The following is a 24042-nucleotide window of genomic DNA, read 5'->3' as shown; positions in this document are numbered from 1 at the left end:
TTAATTAAAACCCCAAGATAATCCATTTATGTATACATTCTAAAAGGCAGAGTTCATTTTTTTTAAGAAAAATATAGCCTTTGGAAAGACTAGATAAAGGCGCATTGCTGTGAAAAAATTGACATTGGATTAGGCAGGAGAGAGACAGTTGCAAAAGATTTGGGGGGAATCATCAACATCGAGATGTGTGTTGGAGGCCGCACAGTCGGGTTACTGGCACGCATCCTAAATCCTCCCGAAGATGACACCGCAGACCACAGCGCCTGGTGCGGCTGCGTAAGAAAGAGTGGCAGCTGCGTATACCAAAATTCAAAATTTTTTGAATTTTTCACTTGAACAAACCTTTCTATTCATCATCAGATTAATGGTTCCTGCAGCACTGAATGAGAGCGCCTCTACTATAGGATTTAGAGGCACAGACAACATCTTACAAAATGTAGTCAAGTGGTGAAGGAGCGTAGGATTGACATATGCGAAGGGGCTGAAGTTACAAACTCCGTGTGTGTGTGTGTGTGTGTGTGTGTGTACCAGAAAGAGACAGAAAAGGAAATTTACCCGCTTAGATATTTATGTTCCCATGTTCTTGTTCTCCAGCAACTACTGGCTTCCTAGCCTGAGAATAGTAACAAAAGATGCTTATTCATTCATCCAACAAATCGTGATCTGATACTCTCAAAGGGCCATGCATTGTCCTAGGTTTTGGAGAGGTGAAAACAGACAAGATCTGGTCCTTCTTTACAGCTTTCATGTCTTTTTCAGCTTTTAGAAATGAATTCTCCTTACTATACATACATGACAAGAATGCAGCTTTTGGTATTCTCCCATAAGGACGTGAATATTCAGTCTCTTAACTTGTTCTTAAAGCACCGAGTTAGGCTGTTCTTCCTGGAAACCCTGACTTGAATTTCCACATCTTCCAAAAAGGAAACGTCTTTTCCCGTATGACAGGTCAATGCTTTATGATTATCTCTGTGTTGTTGGTTTTGTGTCCCCCTTGGTTTTGCAGACAGAAACACACAGGTCAGAGAGCAGTAGTAACCTGGGCATCAAGAAGTAGGAGCCCTTATACAGCTCTGCCTCCTAAGGCCCCCCCGAATGACCGAAGGCAGACTGAGGTCCCTTTCAACCACGGGACCGGGGCAGCGTTGGGCTCTGTATTCTCTGATTGCTTCCAGTGCTTCCAGTCTCTGAGGCTGTTCCTTCTCCTGGATTTTGATACTTTAATGGCCTCAACATTGCTAATGAGGACATGTAAATCAGGCATGAAGTTGTGAGCATGTGCCTCTTTCAGAGACAGGTGAATGCCAAGTGCATTCTAGAATGAAAGCTCCGTGAAGCTTGGGACCCGGTTGGTCCCACTCATGGCTGTATCAGGAATCAAATAACTATTTTTAGGAATGAATGCATATATATTAGAAATGTGAATGGAGACAGAAAATAAGCAAGAAAACTGTAGACCTCAAAATAGGGTGCTTACTATTGGAAGAGTAATAGGTTGAAAGTAGGAAGATTAGAAGACAGGTTTTTGCATGCTGCTTTGATTCCCCCAAAGCACGGGACAGCCCGGTGGAGGATTTCAGGTTAGTAGATTGTACAGGAAGGAAATTTATTCATGGATTCAGCAAATATTTAAGTATCCTCTATATCAGTGTATGGTTATCGAACTCTTTAATCTTGTGACTCCTTTACACTCTCAAAACTTCTTAAGGATCCAAAGGGCTTTTGTTTATATGGGTTATTATAGCTGACATGTGCTATATTGGGATTGAAACTAAGAAATTCAAAATGTTTGTTAACTCACTTAAAATAACAATAAGCTCCTCACATATTAACATAAATAATTTTATGAAAAATATATTTTCCCAAACAAAAAAAACTAGTGAGATGATTAGCATTGTTTCAGATTTTTTGCAATCTCTTTGATGTGTGGCTTCATAGAAGACAGCAGGATTCTCCTGTCTACTTCTACAGTCAGTCTATTGCAATGTGCCGTTTGGCTAAAATATATGGAATTACCTAGAAAACCATGTAGTGTATGAAATTAAATAGAAAATCCAGCTTTATGCAGGTATGGAGTTTGAAAAGAGAGGGTCTTCAGACCACACTGTGAAAACACTGTACTTGGGAACAGGGAAACATGAGTAATGAATTTTTGTTTGTTCAAATATTTACTAAGTGCTTACCCATGTGTCAGTAAATTGGGAAACAAAATCTGGTAGGAATAAAGAGTTTGGAGGTTGGCGTGGAGTTGAATTTGGAGTTCCTCTAGATGACTTAGTCACCATATGGAGGTGATGGGGTACAAAGGCCAAGAGGAAATAAACACAGGGTGTGGGAAGAGCCGGTTGTGGTATATGCCAACATTTGTTTAAAGTGGCGGTGGAGTCAGATACTAAGAAATTGAAAGGTGCGGGAGCGGCTCCTCCATCTCAGAAAAGGGACATTTTATGCAAGAGAGTATCGATGTCCCATTTTTAAAAGGTGCTGGAGGGTCCTTGGTAAGTAAGGTAGCGGCTCAGCATGGAGACGGGAACGTGGATTCCCGTAAGACAGGAGGGAGTCCGCGGCTGCGGACTGGGGAACGCTGCGAGGTGCGGCTGATCCCATCAGGAGGGTGTGCAGGTGCCGCGAGCTGCCCGGCGGCGCCAGCACCCTCGCACCTGGTGGACCAGATGGCCCACATTCGCTGTCGGATCCAGGTGTGCTGAAACTCTCAGCTGCTTTTTTTTTAACCCTTCCCAGATTCTTCCAGGAGGAGAAAGAAGTAAAATGTTGAACACATACACACTAAGTCTTTATGTTATGGTGCCCCTTTTTCTGATGGTTTTCCTTTTTTTTTTTTTTTTCAGACCATCCAGACCTTTCAAGTTACCAAAAAGGTAAAGTAACCTGGATCACCTTTTTCACTAACCATCGTACTTGCATGCCTTTCCCCTTCTAGTCTTTTCTCCCCATGTCGCTGCTGTTTCCACTTTCCTCGTCATATATTTTTATGAAGGAAAAATAAATTTCCCCTGAGCTGGCTGCTTGAGGAGGTCTTGTATGTCTTTTATAGAGCAGCAAGGGGGGGTCCTCAAAGGTAATATACTATTACCCGAAAGGAAATCCCCCAGGTTCGTTATGTCCGCCGCCAGAAGAAAGACGTCTCAATACCAGAGATTCAGTGAAAAGGAAAGGAATTTAGTATTCATTTGAAATAACACAAACTAAAGTTCCCCACAAATGCACACGTCCTCCCAGCACCCTCCACGTGGCAAAGGGAGCACTTCCAAAGCCTCGTGGTCCTGACTCTCACCCAAGCCGCATGGTCCCAACCAAGACACCAAAGCTACGTGGTCCTAAACAGATGCATGCTCTCAAAAAGACAAACGTCTGGTTTCAAAAGAGAGACCCCAAATGGCTGCCTTGCTGGGTTTAAATCCCAGCGCCAATCCTCCTCTGCAGCCCCATTTCCCGCTCCTCCCACAATTGGCCACAGCTGCCCGCATTCTGGGCAGGTGTGCCCTGTGGTGTGGAGCCAATTATCTCCAAGCTCTTCTGCACCCTATTACACATCCCTATTTGGGGCTCCCCTCTTGGCTGCACCCTGTTACATCTCCACGAGCAGGTCTAATCTCCAGGTAGCTTTACAGCCCTTCAGTTCTGTTTGTGTTGAATCATTCACATTTGCCTGATTCCTTTGCGTTCCTTCCCGGAATGCGCTGGCTTCTCGGCGCCCTGCTTGTTGGGAGGAGATAATACTCTGCCAATTGCCATGGCTTGAATTCGTGGCACATTTTTTTTAAACAGGTTGGCTCTGTTCCTTCCTAAAAAGTCTGTTACCATACAAAGATGGAGGTATTCTTTTCCATGGAAATGTCAAGTTCTGTGTTTTCAGCAGAGGAGTTCCATTTTGAATGGATAACTTTCTGAGAAAAAGTATTGTCTCATCAGATGTGCTGGGTATAACACCCTAAAAAGCTCTAAGTGATCTTTGAAATTCACTTGCTAAAAAAGCTCAGGTGTGGTAACTCCGAAGCCTGTCTTCGGAGAATTACCCTGTTTTTGCAGGACATTGACAACATAAACTCTAACACGGGTGAATTCCCCTGCCGTGTAAAAAATGTATTTATTTTTTTAAATTTTGGTAAAATATGCACAGCATAAGTTTACTGTTTTGACCATTTTTAAGTGCTCAGTTCAGCGGCATTAAACACATTCACATTATTATGCTGCTATCACCACCATCCCTCTCTGGGACTTTTTTCATCTCGCAAAACTGTAACTCCACACCCATTACATGGTCACTGTCCACTCCTCCCTCCCTGCTGGCAACCACCGTTCTACCTCCTGCCTCTATGAATTTGGCTGATACCTCATATGAGTGGAATAATACCCTTTACTCGGCATAATGCCCCAGTTTCATCCATTTGGTAGCATATGCCAGAATGACCTTTTTAAAAACTGAATGACATTCCGTTGTATGCATCTGCTACATTTTGTTTATCCATTCTTGCAAAAAAGTATGGAAAAATAAAGGGAAGATGTTATATAAGTAAATGTGGCATAGTAAGAAGATTGGTTTTCATTTTTTTAGAAATAGAGCCTTTCAAATGACTAAAACTTTTGCATTTTGAAAAAATGTGTACATATTTTTGCTGTTGTTAGATTAACGGTTTTAAAATCTTAACTTCCTTTCAGTATTTACACATATAAATGCAACTTCTTAAAAAAAAACACCTTTTCTAGTTCCCCTTTCCCACCCTGGCTGGAAGTAATTTCTTCCTTCACTGAATCCACAAAACACGTTACCCATCCCTCTGAAAACACACCTCCGCTTACCTGGTTCTGTAGGTATCTGAGTACCTGTCTGGTTTTCTGGATTAGGCTCTACGTTCACTGAGGGCAGGATCCATGCCTGCCAATTTCATATCTCCTGCATTCCCTGCCTCCTTACTACACGAATCAAGTTAGTGAATGAGTGTATTGCCTCGCAATCGAGAAAGAGTTCTGCATCCACTCTTCCTTTGTGAAAGTTCTTAGGTTTCAGTCATGCCTCCCACCAAATTGGTAGTCGATGCCGCTGGTTTGTAGGTAAAAGTGCCCACATTCGAAAGAAAATCGATCCATGTAAAATGAAGTATGAGTTGGCTGTGAAACTGGAAAACTTAGGATTGCCAACATTTTGAAATGCTTACTTTAAAGGACAAGAAAGAAGGGAGAGCTATTGAGGGAAATGGGGAAGGAGAAACCAATGATGGGATTTTTAGGAAGAAAGGGGTAGCCCACGGGTTAAACATTGCTCAGGTGGAGAGAGATGAAAACCAGGACTAGGCGGTTGATGTTGGCAGTTTCGGAAGAGTCGTGAGAGCAGAACCCGGGCTGGAAGGCGGCTGAGGATTGGGCGGTTGGTCAGGAAAAGAAGGTCGTCCGTCCAGGGCATTTAACACTCTCCGCAGTGTGGCTGGCCGTCTGCTCAGAAGGGAAGGGGAGAAAGAAGACAGTGTTTCCAGGAAGGCATGGAAGGGCAAAGAAAAAAAATTGGAGGCTAAGAAAGGAAAATTTACCCTGGAGGGTTTTATTGTAACACAAGTGGCCCATTTAAGAGAGGCCCCCGCATGATGTCACTTGAGCATAAGTTCACCCTGTAAGACACTTAGCGTATTTATTTTAACAGTTATTTCTGATCTGGCTCCAGAGTAAACCCAGCGTCAAGGTGGCTGGGAATCGGTGGGTATATGTGGGGGACTTCCCATTGGATGCTCATGAAAAGGCCAGCGTGGTAGTCACAGCGTGGCCCCGGGGGCCAGGCAGCATGCCCACTCGCCCGGATCCACCGCTCACCCCCGAGCCCACGTCTCCCGTTCTGCCCCCTCTGTGTCCTCGTCCTAGAGGAGGAGGGGAGTCCTGCAGACCTGGGTTCTGCTGGAGACTGAACCTGTTGACAGTGTGAGCCTGTAGACCGCAGGGCTCCGGGTGGAGCTGTGGGCCTTCACCCGGGCAGCTGGGCCAGCAGGAGGGCCTCGGGGACTACTGTCCCCTGGCCATTCACCGGAGAGTGACCACCCACTGTAACCCAGGCGTTGCAGGGGTGAACTGCATTTCCATTTCCGTTGTGTCGTCTCAGTATTTCCAAACTTAGAACAGGCAGACGAAAGACAAGTATTGCACAGTGTGCAGAAGAACATATTGTAGTAAAAAGAGGGGTCCCTTCTGAAAATTCTTCTCGTGTACATGTGGTGCACTTTCCAAAGAAAATAACGTTCAAGTGCTCCATTCTTTAAGCTTAGCGTGTGCGCCCTGGGCCCAGACTCAGCAGGGGCGGAATCAGCACAAAAACATACCAGTGAGCTTTTACTGGCCATTTTTAATTTCCTCTACATCCCCAAGTTTCCTGCTTAACTCGATTTTTATCTCAATATGACAGCCACTGTCGGAGTTTCAGATTGTGCATGAGACGTTCGTTTCCCACGCGGTGCCCGTAGCTGATACCCTGGCGCAGAGAGCAGGGAGACCAACGCTGCGGCGTTCGGGAGAGACCCCCATCTGAGCAGACTTCACTCTCAGTAGACGAGGCCCCTCCCCCGCCCGCAGCTGCTTTATGTGCTCAGGCTGGCGGCTGCCTCGCTTCAGCTCGAACACGTGTCTCCAGGCAAGGCTAGCATGTGGAACACCTGTGGGAGGAAGCGGCCTTGCAACGCGGTGAGGTTAACCGCGTGTGGAAGGATTGTGCTCAAGTCGCCGACGCGTGAAGTCTCCACGTGTAGTCGGTGCACGTGTAGCTCGTAGAGCCGCGCTGCGAAACCAAAACCACATGTTTTCAAAGGCAGGCGAAGCAATTACTGCAGCAGGTTTCTAAGGTTGCTGTGCACGTGCGTGCGGATTTTTCAAGAGCGCAAAACAAAAAGCCATTATGTGGGGGAATTCAACTTCGGTATGAAAGCTAGGCCGGTCGGGGCCCACCGCCCTCTATTGGTAACACGTTTGGAAAAACGGGTAACTTCTGTTTTATTGGAAAGAAAATTGATCCATTTAAAATGAAGTATAATGAGTAATTGTATAAGCCTGAGGCTATTTTCATTTTGCAGGGCTGACGTTTGAAAGGTCTAAACCATAAAGGACCCTCTTTAAGTCTGAAACAATGAAGAGAAAGTCCCGAGTGTGCTATTGACAAAGGATTTGCTTGCTTCCAAAGCAGTTCCTTTCATCCTAGTTTGCATTTGGTGGAGGAGGAAATAAAGACTAAAGAACAGGAGCACGGGGTGTGTTCTAGAGATTCGAAAAGCTTCTGACCACTTGGTGTTTACATTTGAACAACCACGTGTTTTCCTAGCATTCAGAATCATTGTTAAAAAGTTATTCCCTCTTATCTAGCATAATTTTTTCCCCTAATGAGTTTTTAAATGCAGAATTTACAGTCTGGTGAATAATACTCAGACTCGAAAAAAAATGAGCTGATAGTGTGGCTTAGGAATTTAATTTTAAAATCGAACTTGGGAAAGGTACATTTGTGGCAAGTTGACTTACTCGTGATGCCTTTTGACGAACTATAGAAATGATCCCTGAAAGTATAGCCTTTGATGTCTTTTATTTCTCTTGTGTTTGAAGCAGAAGATGATGTCATCGTGGTTAAGAGTCCAGGCTCTAAAAGCAGACTACCTGGATTCCAAGCGTTGGGGCTTTTTTATTGAGATAGCATTATATTAGGTTCAGGTGTGCGACATAATGATTTGATGTTGTATGTATTGGCAAAACGAATACCATCGTGAAGTTAGTTAACCTCTTAACTAACAGGCAGATGCCTTTCTTGTGATGAGAACTTTCATGATCTGCTATTGGAGCCAATAGGCCATACGATATGATTAATTACAGTTGTCCTGCAGTGCCTTGCATGCCTGTGACTTTGTTTTAGATGCCTGGCGACTCTGAACGACAGCCTCACCTGTCTGCACTTTGCTTTCCTCTCAGTCTGAATGATGTGTTCGTTATCGTTTTGGCTGGAAGGAAAGGGATTGGTTTATGGGACGTTTGTGGTTTGGTTGAGTTATTCCTAAGATTCACACTACATGAACCTGTTTGTGGGCTGAGTTCTTCTTCCAGAATTTACAGAGCGAAAGTATGAAGAAAGGGAAAAGCCAGACAGCCAAAGTTCTGGAGGAGACGACAAGGAGTTTGGGTCCCCTGTTAAAATACATGTCCTTTCCTCTTAGGGAGTGTAGATCTTAGATCTTCCCTTTTCCAGGCACAGATACAGACAGAAAACGCTGTTTGTCAAAGAGAGACAGTATCCTGACTCCTCACAGCCTGTGGCACGTGACCACCGCTCACCTCTAAGCCACAAGAGGACCATGACCTTGTTACTTCTGGTTACAACTATATATAAATACTTACAATCTCATCGGATCTTTCACTGATAAATACCTGTACGGGGCCGGAATTATGAGGATTGAACAAATTGCTCTGTTAGGGAGCAGAAATCTCTCCGTTGCTCAAAGAGGCCTAATCTGTGATTTCTCTCCGCTCTGTAGCTACGCGGCCCTGATCGCCGACTGGCCCGTGGTGGTCCTGGGCATGTGCACTGTGCTCATCGTGGTCTGTGCCTTGGTTGGGGTGCTAGTGCCGGAGCTCCCCGACTTCTCCGATCCACTGCTGGTAAGGAGGGCGGGGCCGGCAGAATTTGTTTCTCTACATGCTTTAGCCCAGAACCGTCTCAGAAAAATTATGTTAATGCAGATCGCATTCTGTTACTTAGGTCCCCATTTTTTCTAAAGCCTTCTCAAGTCGTGAGTAAGTATGCACCTCTCTTTCTGCAAAGCAAAGACATGTCTTCTCTGTATTCTCAGGTTCTTTTTTTTTAAGATTTATTTATTTATTTTTAGAGAGGGAAGGGAGGGAGAGAGGGAGAGGGAAAGAGAGAGAGAGAGAGAGAGGGAAAGAAACATGAATGTGTGGTTGCTATGTCCTGCAACCCTGGCATGTGCCCTGACTGGGAATCGAACCTGCGATACTTTGGTTTGCAGCCCGCGCCCAATCCACGGAGCTACGCCAGCCAGGGCTTGTATTCTCATGTTCTTAAAAAGTCTAGAAGTGTGCTCACCATGAAAAATCTGGAAATTTTGCTTCTTGGTTCCCATGTTTAAGTTACAATAAAAAGCAAGAAATTAGAGAATCTGCATACTACAAAAAATTTTTCATTCCGTCTTTAAACTGTCCCTATTTCCCCACAAAGAAGCTAGAGGAGTTTCAGTGTTACTAAGAGACAGCAGGGCCCACCCTTCAGTGAACGTTCTCCTGGAGTGGGAGAATGAGGCAGAGATGAGCAGGATAACGACATCCTCTTCCTTAAACACTGTTAACGTGCACGATGTAAATTAATTTCACCATAATATTTTATAACATAAAAGTATGTACGCGAAAGAGAAGCTTCAGATGAGTTTTTATCCTCCTTCCTGAGACATGCAACAGACCAAAGAATCAGACTGTCCTGCCCCAGCAAACAGGTGATGGTATCACGTCAGCTTGTCCTGTTTTAACGCCGGTCAGCTCTGGAGGGGCTGTGAGAAACGTCTGTGTTTTCGGCTGAAAGCTATTCATCACCTTGAGGTTGTTTCTCCAGGCTGCTGTAATGACCCCTAGCCCGAAAATAAAGTACACTAACAGGGATTTGTGATTTTTTTTTTTGCCGCAGGGTTTTGAACCAAGAGGGACGACGATAGGCCAGAGACTGGTCACGTGGAATAACATGGTGAAAAATACAGGATACAAAGCAACACTAGCCAATTACCCCTTTAAATATGCAGATGAGCAAGCCAAAAGGTAATCATTTATTAACTTTCAGACACAACATCGCTTAACGAATTCCGCTTTTAAACATTGCCTGAGCAACAAGATTCCATGGAAAATGCGTGGCTCAAAATCTCGTTGAAATCGTCATCGGCGAGTAAGAGTTTGTTGTATTAGGATGAAAAAGGGAGGGTTTGGAGCTTTTTCCTTCCCAGAAGTGAGAAAATGAATGTTTGTTGCTTGTATTAATCCTTCTAGCTTAACTTCAAGTGCTCCCCAGGCCATGACCTTGAGGGTGTTGTTACAGGCATGCTAACTGAAAGAGCTAGCAATTTACTGAAGGTCCCCTTGTTCCGTTCCAGCCATCGGGACGATAGGTGGTCCGACGACCACTATGAAAGAGAGAAGAGAGAAGCGGACTGGAACTTCCACAAAGACAGCTTTTTCTGCGACGTTCCAAGTGAGTGGCAGTTGTGGGGGCCCGAGGCCCTCGGCGGGTCCCTGGCCTCCTTGACAGTGAAAGTGATGAAACTCTGGACGGATAGGTGTGCACGGCCGATCACACGGCTTCACCGTTCCTGTCTTCCTGAAAGAGGCTTTGGTTTAATTAACTTGTCCTTTTACTTGTCCAGGTCAGCCAACCACTGATCTGAATGTATTTACCTAGAGCAAAGATGAATAAGAAAGAGATGGTCAAGTTATATTCAATTCTTAAGGAAGGTATAAATCAAATAAAATTCTTGACCTGGCCAAAAATTTCAAGTCACTTTTTAAAATTCCTCCTGCTATTAAAAAAAAAAAAAAAAACTCAAGTAACAAGTACATATTTTGGGATTGATCCCTGAAGTAATCTACTGTATAACCCAAAATATATTTTTTAAATTTCGAGTCATTCAAAAAGCACATATTGATAGCCTTCTCTGCACCTGCCTTGTCATTGGGCGTCAGAGGTAGAGAGGTGACCGAAATCAAACCTAGGAGTAAGTCCCAAATGTGAAATGCCCGGGGGACCTGGGTCACCATGCCCACCAGTGAACGAATGGTGAGGCTGGCGGCGGAAGGCAGGAGGAAGCGATGGGGGCTGTGCGGAAGTAAAGAGCAACAGCTACTTTGCAGCAGAACGAGCCCTTGAAGAAACGAGAGCCCAGACAGTGTAAGAACGTCCCTGAGGTCAGGAGTTCCATGTGGGCAGCAAACTCACTCAGAAGCTGCTGCAACCTGGAGTTGGCCTAGCCACTCTGCAGCTGCCCGGGAGGGAGGGAGGAGTCGGACACCCAGACCAGGCGCATGCAAGTGTGTGAGGCACTGGTTAGCCCAGATCAGGAATGACCAATGGTGGATGATTACCTTCTGTCAGTGAATATTAACGTTGCAGCTCTTTTGATTTTAGCTTTTTTTTGTCGTTGTTGAGAATCTCTCTGCAGGGTGTATATTCCTGTCTTATCTGATCGCTAAAGGCCCTGATTGGCTCTTTGATGTTTCTGGATCTTGCCACGCCTCGGGGTCTTCATTGTGAACACAGTGTCACCAGACAGTAGTAGAGAGATAGCAAATGGAGACCAGGAAGAATGTTACACGGATCCCAGGAAGCATTGCAAGATTCTTTTTTTTTTTGTCTCTCATTAGAAAAGCTGGGCTCTGGTTAGTTGCATGTTCTGGCTAGTTTATTTCTCTCAGGGTGTTACATATATTGCTTAACCAGCATCTACCTGGTAGTTACTATCTTAACCAGGAAGAACATCAGCAAATTCCTGAAATACAGTCTTGTTTTTATTTCAGTAGTCAACACTAAATATTTGTCTCATAAGTAGCAGGTTCCACCCTGAAAAAATCATTTCCAACTCTAGTAAAATGAAATGTTCCACAAGACTTATTTTGACGTGTACATCAATCAACATAAGAGAATAGCCATTTGATAGAGACAAAAGGTGACCAAAGAAAACTTCATAATCATGAACAAAGTTTATCTCATACAGCGTTATTCCTAACTTTGTAGGTTGGTTTTCTTTGTTAGGACAAGGAGGCATTTTAGATCATGTAAAACTAATCTTTGTTGGACGTAGTTCAGATTTTTTGTAATGGCCGAGGCAGCAGAAACCGTGCCTCGTGAGCACCTGTGTTTTAATCACTGCATTTAATTCTCACAACTGTTGGACACAGGGGTTGCTGTCTCCGTTTTACCAGTGAGGAACCAAAGCTCAGAGAAGCTGTGGGTTACCCAAGGTCACCCGGCTAGGAAGGGACAAGACCCGGTCACACCCAGCTCTAACTCCAAAGGCCAAGCCCTTCCCAGAAATCACAGAACCTCCCTTATTCAGAAACATATTTGAGCATGATTTTCAAGATATTTTTTTCTGCACTGGTGGAGCAGAGAGAGTGTGCTCGCACCGAGAACGTAGGAGGTGGCCGTGACCCTCGCTGGCCAGCAGTCTGCACTTAGCTGACGTTTCTTAGTGCTTTGAAATTGATCACCTGTCGTCTTCCCCCTCCAGTTAGCTGCCAGAGAGAACATCCTTATAATCCATTCTCGACATCCCCTGGTGCATCGTTCTCTGATTTTGAGTACCATCGTGCCAATGTGTTGGGAAATGAAGGTGCATTTCATTAACCGCCTGCTGAAAGATCATATGGTTGTGCTGCCCAATGAGAGTCTGATCCAAGATGCATTTGTTACGAAACTCCTATGATTTTTAAGATGTAGAGAGTAGACAAAGGCTTTGAGCTAAGACAGTATTGTAGCATCGCTTTTCTAAAAAATATATTTTCTCCTGGAATTTGTCGAAGGTGAGCCATCCCTGCCGCTAATGAATTGTCCATGTGGTTTCCCCGTCTGTATTGCTTCTACATGCCCAGTCCTATGAAATACGGGGATCATTTGTAACCTTTTTCTTTTTTCCTATCACCAGGTGACCGATATTCCAGAGTAGTCTTTACTTCAGCTGGAGGAGAGACACTGTGGAATTTACCAGCAATTAAATCGATGTGCAATGTAGATAATTCAAGGGTACGTACAGGGAAACGGAAATGTGTTTAGCGCAAATAAGGCGATGTTTTTGAAACTCCTCTTACCGCCGTGCCCGGGGTCTGATCGGAGGAAGGGACTTACGGGGCTTACCTGCTGCGGAGTAAACACCAGCAGGCCAGCCCTGCGGTCTCCTAGATCCCAGGATCAAAGTGTCCGCATGTTTCCCCGCCCTGAACAGACCTTCTTCCTTAATAAAGGACTTTTTTCTTTCGCTCTCCTGTCCTTTGTCCATGATAGTCTTTTGCATTCTTTCACAGTGGATTTCCTTTCAGGATAACAGTTAAGACTTTTTTTTCCTTCCTTTGTCATATTTTCTTTCCTAATCTGCTTCCATTGTTCACTGCACTTCCCCCGAGGCAACTGTCAGCATCTCAATTACCCAGTGAAACGCCTGTCTTTCCAGCCATCAGTGGGTCCTTTGGGGCCGAGACCTCAAAGGAAAATTGAGGACTCAGGCCGGGGAGAGGGACATCAAAGGGGATAAAGGCAGTATCTGTGTAAAGGGCCAGAGTAATCCAATCCAGACTGTCCTGAACTCGGAACACCTCGCTGCTGTGCTGCCCCAGAAGACGGGGACGGGGCAAGACTCGGCTGTCCGGCCTTCCTCTGCTCTGTGGCCGACCAGACGTCAGCCCCAGGACCTGCAGAGGCAGCCTCTGGGCTGGGATCAGCTGTCTGTTCCCTGTGTTCAGAGGCTGAAACTGCCGTCTGATGCCACTAACAGACCTGTCCAAGCACAGTACCCGGGCAGAAAAGCAGCTCTTAAGACGCAAAATCACTATTCAGTTGAAAGTCTAATCACATGCGAGGCTAAGGACTGGTCTGACAGTTCAGCGCAACCGCCTGTTCTAACAACAGAGTTTCTTAATGGAATGCAAGGCAGAAAGGACCCTGGGGCCCTCAGACCAGCAGCAGTCTCATCGTGCTGATAGGAGCGCCCGCCGAGAGCCACGTGGCTTACCCAGACTAGCTAGTGGGTCCCGCGTCTCCTGGCTTCACGCTGCATTCTGAGAGAATGTTTATACATTTTGCAAATAACCTCCCCATTGATGGATCTTTCAGGATTTTCCGTGAGCGCCAGCTTTTCTCTGTCCAACTCCAAATAGAGCAGCGATTTTCCACCAGCGTGACGCAAGAATTTTAAAAACAGGCAGTGCCTGCCTCTGTAGTCGGGGGCACGGACCTCTTTTCCCTTAGATTGTCAAATTTAAGATGACAACAGCCAGCACAATAATAGCCATCCATCCAGTACGAATGAATCAAAATTATACCTTTCTTTTTTTTTGTCAGATGGGGTGCCACAGAATTTTAGTCATTAGTTTACGTGTGCCGTGAGACGAAAAAGGTCGAAAATCGCTGAAACAGACCAAAGGCACCAACCACCTATAAACACAACCGTTCCTGCATCGGTGGTCAGCTTTTCTTTGCCACGTTTCCTCCTCTTCCACAGCGATCAGCTCATTATTTGCAAGCTAGGGACATGTTTGTCCTTGTCTCAGATCACCACCCTTTTTGCGTAGAAAGTTAACTCTAGGGTGGCAGATGTGTACAGTATTTACCACGTGTCAGGTTGCATGCTCAGTGCCTTGCATCACTCCCCACGGGCCTGTGACCCTGCTCTGCCACCTGCATAGTCACACCTTGACTGAGAACAGCTCATTAACTTCCACACCTCCCAGTTCTCATGATCCTACCTTCGCAGTTGATCTTCAGACCTTCCCTGCCCCGCAGATTCTGAAGTGGCTGAATCCATGCAATCCACCAATAGCTGATGTTTATTCACTGTTGTTGATTTCTGTCAGGAAGTGTTCTAAACCCTTGAGTGAATGATTCCATCATTCGTTGAATTATTGTCATTCATCCGCGCGATAGGGTTGTGAATTAAGTACTGTTTTTTTGCCCACACAGGGGATAAGTGGCAAATGCAGAGTCTGAACTCAGCCAAGCCTCACTCCAGCCTGTGCTTGTGCTCACCATGCCCTAGGCTCCCCGGATGCGGAAGAGGACACCCCATTTTTGTTTAGTTTTACTGTCTATGCCATTTCCCACGCACATGAACCTCAAGGAGTCAGCATGGCCCAGAATAAGTGTCACTGTTAAAGAGCCGGCTGTTTATCCCTGATGGGCTCAGAGACCCAAACGCCAAGGAGCAGTGCTCTGCCGTGATAGCTCGTTGGTGAAAGCCATGCACCATTTCATACGTAATCTCATTTTCATTATAGATCAGATGAATAAAATCAGCATCAATAGGCAGCTTACAAAAGGCATGGCAGAACAGATACGATAAGTAGGTAGAATGCACTGCATGAGGGGAAAATAGTGGGAGGAAAATCCTGAAGCTCAGGACGAGATTTCACACCCAGTAACACATGCCCCGTGGTCCTGTCCACTTGCGGGTTGTGAGCAGCAGGCTTGTCTGTGTCCCCCCTGACCGCCCGAGCAAGAGGGAACTCACACTCAGTGACGGAAGTCATGTAAGTGGGGTAACCAGTTTGTTTCTTGGAAGAAGCCCAGCTGCCCCCGGTACTAAGGCAGGGAAGAACCGTTCCTCATAGCCTCTGTCAAACAAGCACAGCCTTGTGTACAAGGTCCCCCACAGCCTGCACACAGGAGGCACAGGAAGGACGCTTAGCCAACTGGTAGACCCTGTCTCAGGTAGGTTGGTAGCAGGAAAACATTATAGCAAAAGCTTTTTGATGAGAGATTAAAGCAAAGAAATCTAAATATGTGGCTTTGATGCGTTGCCAGGTGTAGGCTAGGTAAAGGGGTGGCTGTACTCTGCTTTATTTTTCTCCATTGGCTCACTGTAAGGATTGGATAGCTAAGAGTTCAAGTTTGTAAGCCATAGCAAAAACACCACAGCACGTGGTCTGCTTGTGCAGAATTGAGGTGCAGACCCGAGACAGACGTCTGAATGAATGGTCAAGCCAGTCACAGAGCCATACCAGTGAATGAAAAGTCGGTAATCAGGGTCCCCCCATTCTACCTCAAAGGGCATGGCTGTCATTTTAACCTGTTAAATTGAATTCTATTTCTACCAAAGGCCAGTGCCTTTGTATTCTAGTCTCATACTGTGCCACGAACCCAGAATAATACACTTTTCTCATTGCGATAATGTATATTCAGTGGCATCATAACTACTGGTTAGCAGTTCAGGCTTCAGATTATTACTGTACCATCTTCTAGTCTCAGGATGCTTTTAGGACTTTCGTTTGTTGTGCTGGTTCGAGCAGACGGTCCTGGGGCTGCTTGGCAGTCTCTCCCTTCTCCCCACTTCAAATCCTGGTGTCGCACTTAAGCCCTTGATTACTAACAGCTATCGCATTGGATGGGACACACACCAAGCGATACAGAGCAGAGCTTGGCCGTCCTAGGTCGACACTGGAAAATGTCAGGCCATCAATGTGGCGTCTCAAGGAGACCAGATGTTTCCGTGGTCACCCACCTGGGCTGACAGCACGTTGAGTTCTGCTTCCAGATTCTGTTTCCATGAAATGCCCCTCATGCTCAGCTCAGCCGGGCCTCGCTCTCCGACCCGCATCCCTTCTGCTTCTGATGCTGCTGTCTCCCTCCCAACAGGAACGCTTGTTTCTTAGGCTATCAAAAGGAGCCTCCGTTGACTCCTCTGCCTTCCCCGTTGCTTTTTCCCGCCCTTTGACACCCTCCGGGACACACTGGCAGATGGCCGTTAGTACCCAGCAGTGTGTTCCTCTAATCTCGACTCTGCCGGAAACCCTGTGTCCCGGTTTTGAGTCTTTGCACGTTGTCATAGGTGAAACTCGGGGCGGTCAGCTGAGAAAAGGGATTGGAGTCTGGTGCCTAAGACCCTGTTTTCTAGGGTGACTTTTATGGGCAGTGGGGACACCCCTTGAAGCTCGGAGGACCCAGAAGTATGTTTCCTGGTGCTGGTGTCAGGCAGGCTGTGGATCTCTTGTTCTCCCTAGATCCCGTAAACTTCCCATGCATGGGGCACGTGGTCCCACGGGGACGGAACCTGGTATGAGGGGTTACTTTCGTTCCCTTTGGTTTTTTTCTCAGCCTCTTAAAATACCTCCAACCGAGTTTTAAAAGTTAAGGTATTATTTAAAACTCTGCTGGTTGCTTCTTTCGCTCTCCTCTTGCCCCCTAGTTTAGGCCAGCTCCACCCCTGCCACTGCCTCACTAGGAAGTGTCCAAAGACATGTTGTAACCACATAAGCAACATGACCTCCTAACGGCCAACCTGTGAACGCCTAGAATCCAGAGTTAGATTGCTCACCAGAATTACGAGAAATTGCTCTCACTCACTCCGTTCCGATTTTTATAAACGTCAAAGGTTTTGAAAGCATTCCCGTGAATTCCTTTCCCTGCACTATGGCAGAAATATACCTGAAGATATGCCCATTCACCAGTCTCGGAAGCCCCACGGGACAATGCAGGACCGTGCCTTTAGCTGTCTCAGCCACAGACGGGGGAGTCACGGCCACTGTCCCCTCACACTCAGCCACTCACGTCAGCACGCCCCCCGCAGGTTCACACAGGCCCTGCCACCTAACGCGGCACTTCTCACGTGGCATTAGAATTACTGATTGTCTTGTCCGATTTCCCTGCCACACTTGCGAGCCACTCGAGAGCCAAGGACCACTGCGCCTATTCACCTTGTAGAGGTGTCGATAAATGCTCTTTCTTTGGAACGGATGGGTGGCTGGGGACACGTGGCCTCGCTGCTGGCAGCCTACCCACTTCCTCACGCTCCATCCCTTCGGACTCGGGTGACCGGGGCTGTAGCTTCCAAATCCGCATAAAATGTGCCAGTCACGATGTCTTTTCTCTGTCCTCATGTCTTACCCTGGAGTGTCCTCGAACACTGGTTTACAAAGGTTGTGCATCAGCCAGCACCACTTTTGACTCTGAGGGTTGGCTCTCCAGAGACTTATGAGCGCTCAGTTTTAATAGCGGCCATTGAAGTAGTGTTTGGTCTGTTTATCTCAGCCAGCTTTCTCATCTTCGGGCAGATGCGCACCTAAACGCTGCTATTACTGTAAAGGTTGTTCAAGGACAGGGTCCTGAGCTTTCCCTCCCAGTTTCAGCTGGCAGCCCTGTTTCTTTTCTCTTTCCATCTCGTTTGTATACAGGGTCCGGCAGAAGTAACCCCTGCCCAAGTGCGGCTGGTAGGGTAATGATTATATACGTGTAATCATTGATAGTTTTCATTTGAATATTTCACCTAAAATGTCCTATGGTGTGCTTGAGTGTGATACTGTTATGTCACAGAATTGCATGCTTATGATTTTGTAATAAAAGTTGTTATAAAAAAGGGGGGCGTTATTTGTGCCGGACCCTGTATATCAACAGCTACAAATAGGTTCCTTCTAGCTGCTCCTGGGTTTCATAACGGACACAATTCGTTTTCTTCCGTCTGAAAATGGTCAGATGTTAGGGTTGCTTTACCTTTCCTGCAGTCCCCCAGGCTGGCTCCAGGGGCCCGCACGGGCTGTCTTCGCGGGGATACAGCGGGTGACGGGCCACGGAAACGGGACAGGTGTTCTTCCCGGTTCCTGCCGTTCGCCAGGTGGTTCTGTTTCCCCTGATTTAGCATATGTGACTGTTCGCACCTGGAAAGAACAACTCAGTCCGAATTATCCTATCTTGTGAAATGTCAAGGAACTATTGCTCTTTAGAAGTGAGCTTAAAAGTTAAGGTTTTGTTAAAATAAACATTAATTTAGTACACTTGAATAATAACCCTTTGGGCTCCTTTTCTTTACCCCCAAGAGAGTATCTTTAAAAACAACAATAACTTTTTGTTATGGAGATTTTCAACCAGGTGCTGAAGTGGTGTAACGGAATAATTTTTCACGTGCTGATGTCCACCTTCACCAGCTGCCAATACATGGCCAGTCCCATTTTATAATACACCTCGTCCCCAGGACTGGTCCCAGTAAAACACAGTTGACCCTTGAACAACACGGAGGTTAGGGATGCCAACCCCCTGTGCTGTCAGAAATCCACATATAACTCTTGACTCCCCCCAAACTTAACTACATGTGGACGTTATAAGCAACCTGGTTCTTCACAGTCCTAAGTTCCAAAGAGATGATTAATCTTCTCCACTTTGAGAAGGTATTCCAATGCATGATAAAGCCTCCTTGAATTAAGATCAAGGGTGGTTTTAATTCTACTAGAAAAAAAATATTCACACTCTTCTCGAACTTTGGAATTTCCTCCCTGGAACAGCTGTTGACAAACAGGGATGAGGGGGTCGTCTTTAGCCCTGGTACTTAGAAGTTTCTGGACAGGCTCAAGGGCAGGGGAGTACTTCTTATTCTCGCCCACGTCACTCACAGGTTCTGAAGGCAGTGGAGCTGTGCAGGCTCCTTCTAAACGAGCAATGCCAGGCCTGGCACTGGGACAGTTTTTCAAGTCTCTGCAAGGACAGCCATCAGCAGAAAAGCCTTCTGTAGGAACAGTGTCCGGAATGAAACACTGTCCACCTGGAATCTGGCATTGTCACACTTGCTAAGTCGCACGCAGCAGAGAGAGCACTGTTTACCAGAAGAGAAAGTTCTCCCAAAAGGGTTTATTTATTTTATTCATTGTATGTATTTAAAAATCAGGTACATAGCGAGGTGGGCAAAAGTAGGTTTACGGTTGTGAGTATGCAAAACACAGGATTTGCTCCCATAGTCTTATTTGTCAATGCTTGCATTTTGTATTTGCACAACTGTGGACCTACTTTTGCCCACCCCTGTGTGTATCTCAGGAACCAGTTTTGTTTCTGCATCTTCGACGTCAGCGACTCTGGTTTCCCTGTCACTTTTCAGCAGTTTCCCAGGGCCTGTCCTATTGCTCCCAACTAAGTGGATTCATCCAGAAGACCTTCACCACCCCCAATTCATGCTGATAACCAGAAGTCTTGGGCAAAACCACACATTTATTTCATCAGTCAATCGGAGAGTTGTTCTCTTAATTAATCCTGTGGGTGCACATGCAGGAGCCTCCCAGGGTGCCCACTGTGTTGCTTTTCAAAGTGACTTTGAACAGGCCTGCTCACAAAAGAGGTGTTAATTCTGTCTCCTGTTTTCAAACCGAAGTAGCACTGCTTGAAGGTGTTTCACGCTGGCGTGTCAGCTCCAAACAGTGCCTCCTTGTTCAGAGTCAAGTAACCTAGCGAGTGCCCTGCCACAGCTAACTCCCAAGAGTGGCTGTTCATCTCCCACAATTCCCTGTCCCTCATGGCCACCCCAATGCCACCCTCTGAGTGCCCCCGTTTTAAACGCCAGCCCTCCCTCCTGTCTCTGTCTCCACAGATCAGGTCCCACCCCCAGTTCAGCGACCTCTGCCAGAGGACCTCGGCCGCCTCCTGCTGCCCCAGCTGGACGCTCGGCAACTACATCGCCATCCTGAACAACCGGTCGTCCTGCCAGAAGATCGTGGAGCGGGATGTGTCCCACACCCTGAAGCTGCTCCGCACCTGTGCCAAACACTACCAGAACGGCACCCTGGAGCCTGACTGCTGGGACGCGGCGGCCAGGAGGAAGGATCAGCTCAAGTGCACCCACGTGCCGCGGAAGTGTACCAAGTACAACGCCGTGTACCAGATCCTCCACTACTTGGTGGACAAAGACTTTATGACCCCGAAGACGGGTGACTACGCCGCGCCGTCTCTGAAGTACAGCATGCTCTTCTCTCCCACGGAGAAGGGAGAGAGTATGATGAACATCTACCTGGACAACTTCGAGAACTGGAACTCGTCCGACGGCATCACCACCGTCACCGGGATCGAGTTCGGCATCAAACACAGCCTGTTCCAGGATTACCTTCTGATGGATACCGTGTATCCCGCCATCGCCATTCTGATCGTCCTGTTCGTCATGTGCGTCTACACCAAGTCCATGTTCATCACGCTGATGACGATGTTCGCGATCATCAGTTCCCTGATCGTGTCCTACTTCCTCTACCGCGTCGTCTTTAACTTTGAGTTTTTCCCCTTCATGAACCTCACCGCGCTCATTATTTTGGTTGGCATCGGGGCGGACGACGCGTTTGTGCTGTGCGACGTTTGGAACTACACCAAGTTCGACAAGCCTCACGCCCTGACCTCAGAAACGGTGAGCGTCACCTTGCACCACGCGGCCCTGTCCATGTTCGTCACCAGCTTCACCACCGCGGCTGCCTTCTACGCGAACTACGTCAGCAACATCACAGCCATCAGGTGCTTCGGGGTGTACGCGGGGACCGCTATCCTGGTGAACTACGTGCTGATGGTCACGTGGCTCCCCGCCGTGGTCGTGCTGCACGAGCGGTACCTTCTCAACATATTCACGTGCTTCAGGAAGCCCCAGCAGCAAATCTGCGACAACAAGAGCTGCTGGACCGCGGCCTGCCAGAAGTGCCACAAGGTCCTCTTCGCCGTTTCGGAAGCATCTCGGATTTTCTTCGAAAAAGTGCTGCCCTGCATCGTCATCAAGTTTCGCTACCTTTGGCTGTTCTGGTTCCTCGCCCTGACGGTGGGCGGGGCCTACATCGTGTGCATCAACCCAAAGATGAAACTGCCCTCCTTGGAGCTGTCCGAGTTCCAGGTGTTCAGGCCCTCGCACCCTTTCGAGCGCTACGATGCCGAGTACAAGAAGCTCTTCATGTTCGAACGCGTTCACCACGGAGAGGAGCTCCACATGCCCATCACGGTGATCTGGGGCGTGTCCCCGGAGGACAACGGCAACCCCCTGAATCCCAAGAGTAAAGGGAAGCTGACCTTAGATAGCAGTTTCAACATCGCCAGCCCTGCCTCCCAGGTCTGGATTTTGCACTTCTGTCAGAAGCTGAGAAACCAGACGTTCTTTCACCAGACAGACGAACAGGACTTCACCAGCTGCTTCATTGAGACCTTCAAGCGCTGGATGGAAAACCAGGATTGTGACGAGCCGGCCCTGTACCCGTGCTGCAGCCGCTGGAGCTTCCCCTACAAGCAGGAGATCTTCGAGCTGTGCATCAAGAGGGCCATCATGGAGCTGGAGAGGAGCACGGGGTACCACCTGGACAGCAAGACCCCGGGGCCGAGGTTCGACATCAACGACACCATCAGGGCGGTCGTCTTGGAGTTCCAGAGCACCTACCTCTTCACCCTGGCTTACGAGAAGATGCACCAGTTCTACAAGGAGGTGGACTCGTGGATCTCCAGTGAGCTGAGCTCTGCCCCCGAGGGCCTCAGCCACGGCTGGTTCGTCAGCAACCTGGAGTTCTACGACCTGCAGGATAGCCTCTCGGACGGCACCCTCATTGCCATGGGGCTCTCTGTGGCCGTGGCCTTCATCGTCATGCTGCTGACCACGTGGAACATCGTCATAAGCCTGTACGCCATCCTTTCCATAGCCGGCACGATATTTGTCACGGTCGGCTCTCTGGTCCTGCTGGGCTGGGAGCTCAACGTCTTGGAGTCCGTCACCATTTCCGTCGCGGTCGGCCTGTCCGTAGATTTCGCCGTCCACTACGGGGTGGCCTACCGCTTGGCCCCAGACGCCGACCGGGAAGGGAAGGTGGTCTTCTCCCTGAGCCGCATGGGCTCCGCCATCGCCATGGCCGCCCTGACCACCTTCGTGGCCGGCGCCATGATGATGCCGTCCACCGTCCTGGCCTACACCCAGCTGGGCACCTTCATGATGCTGATCATGTGCATCAGCTGGGCCTTCGCCACCTTCTTCTTCCAGTGCATGTGCCGGTGCCTTGGGCCTCAGGGGACCTGTGGCCAGATTCCTTTACCTAAGAAACTCCAGTGCAGTGCCTTCTCCCACACCTTGTCCACAAGTCCTGGTGACAAGGGACAAAGCAAAACACATACCCTGAACACTTACCACTTAGATCCCAGGGGCCAGAAATCTGACGTGGAGCATGAGTTCTATGAATTAGAGCCCCTGGCGGCCCACAGCTGCCCTGCCTCCGAGAAGACCGCTCACGAAGAGGCCCACACCTGCGCTGAGTTCCTCCCCAGCCAGGCGAGGCTCGCAGGGGCGCCCGTGCACCCAGCTTACAACCACGAACCCAACAAAAGCACCAGAGGCGACCCGAGCTCCGCCCCGGCGCGTGCCTCTCTGGAACAGCACACCGTGCGGCACCTCTACTCCGTGAACCAGAGGTGTAGCTGCCCGCATGCCTATAAACACTTGAAATACGGCCCGCACGCTTGCCAACAGATGGGCGACTGTGCGTGCCACCCATGCAGCTTCGTGCACGTCCGGAACGGCGTGGCCCCTCTGAAGGCGGCACAGCCGGCCCCCGAGGGCTTCGTGCTCCCCCTCCCGCACGTCCACCACTGCCCCTGCCTCCACGGCCGAGGGAAAGCGGCCGGGACGCAGAGCGCCCCACCGCAGAGCCTCTTCCTGCACCCGGGGCAGCACGCGCCGGCCCCGGACCAGACGGGCCAGAGCGGTCTGCAGAGCAGCGAAGAGCACCTCCCGAAGGCGGCAGCGCCGCCCTCCCCTGTCTGCAGAAGCACGGCCTCCCTACGGGGGGCGGGCTGTGACTCCGAGGATGACCAGAGGGGGCGCGGTGCACACAGGGACGGCGGGAGCGTGGCGCTCCGCGGAGGGGATGCAGACAGGGACTCCCCTGCGGGGCCTCGGACCGACAGGGCAGGCGGGGGGCCCGAGCCACGCTCGTCACAGACCGACGTCCGCGTGAACTCAGGACGTTTACATCCGAAGGAGCCAAAGTTTCTGTGGAGCCGTTTCGTGGGCGAGGGCGGTTGTGGGTCCTGCCCGAACAACCCGCGCGGCGGGGGCAGAGTCGTGCGAGGGAGGTGCGGGTCTGCGGACCGCCGGGGGCCGAACTTGGACGCCGGCGTGCCTGTTGCATCGACACACTCGGAACTTCCTGGTGAAAGTCTGTTGATAAAAACACTTTAATAAATAGAGTATTCAATTCAGAACCAGTGCCTCATTGTTCCTTTGAAACGGAAGTGAAGTCCAGGGGTCTAGAGAAGGAGTCCAAAAATATGCAGAACAACAAGGTTTCCCGTGGTTCGGAAGCAGGGAATGCTAGGATATTCCGTGTGAACACTCAAACACATAACGAGTGTTGGCTGATTCTTGGGTTCTATATTTGCCAAAAGGTACAGTTGTTTTTTTGTTCTTTTTACCTTTACACCCAACTTGAAAAATAATTGTCCCTCATAGCGGTGAGCCAGAGATTTAGAGTTTGAATTATCTAGACGTTTCCATTCTCCCTGGCAATCCTATTTACCTAATATTCTTATTCCGGAGCATTTGATTTTCAGTAATT

At 48.2% G+C, this 24042-nt stretch overlaps 1 protein-coding gene across 3 annotated transcripts in view; it reads left to right on the top strand.

The window, feature by feature from the left end:
- DISP1 (dispatched RND transporter family member 1) overlaps positions 1-23689 on the top strand; it is a 143530-nt gene extending 119841 nt beyond the window's left edge. For all 3 annotated transcript variants that reach the window (XM_036016114.1, XM_036016115.1, XM_028531227.2), the window contains 6 exons: positions 2850-2879; positions 8508-8631; positions 9668-9795; positions 10125-10222; positions 12669-12766; positions 20076-23689. In XM_036016114.1, coding sequence (XP_035872007.1) covers positions 2850-2879; positions 8508-8631; positions 9668-9795; positions 10125-10222; positions 12669-12766; positions 20076-23666 — 4069 coding nt within the window. In that variant the 3' untranslated portion in view covers positions 23667-23689. The remainder of the gene's footprint in view (positions 1-2849; positions 2880-8507; positions 8632-9667; positions 9796-10124; positions 10223-12668; positions 12767-20075) is intronic.
- Positions 23690-24042: the final 353 nt, after the last annotated feature.

The sequence above is a fragment of the Phyllostomus discolor genome, chromosome 15 (genome assembly GCF_004126475.2).
Source record: "Phyllostomus discolor isolate MPI-MPIP mPhyDis1 chromosome 15, mPhyDis1.pri.v3, whole genome shotgun sequence".
Taxonomy (NCBI): domain Eukaryota; kingdom Metazoa; phylum Chordata; class Mammalia; order Chiroptera; family Phyllostomidae; genus Phyllostomus; species Phyllostomus discolor.
Note: the sequence above shows the minus strand (reverse complement) of the source record. Positions and strands in the feature narration are given on the sequence as shown.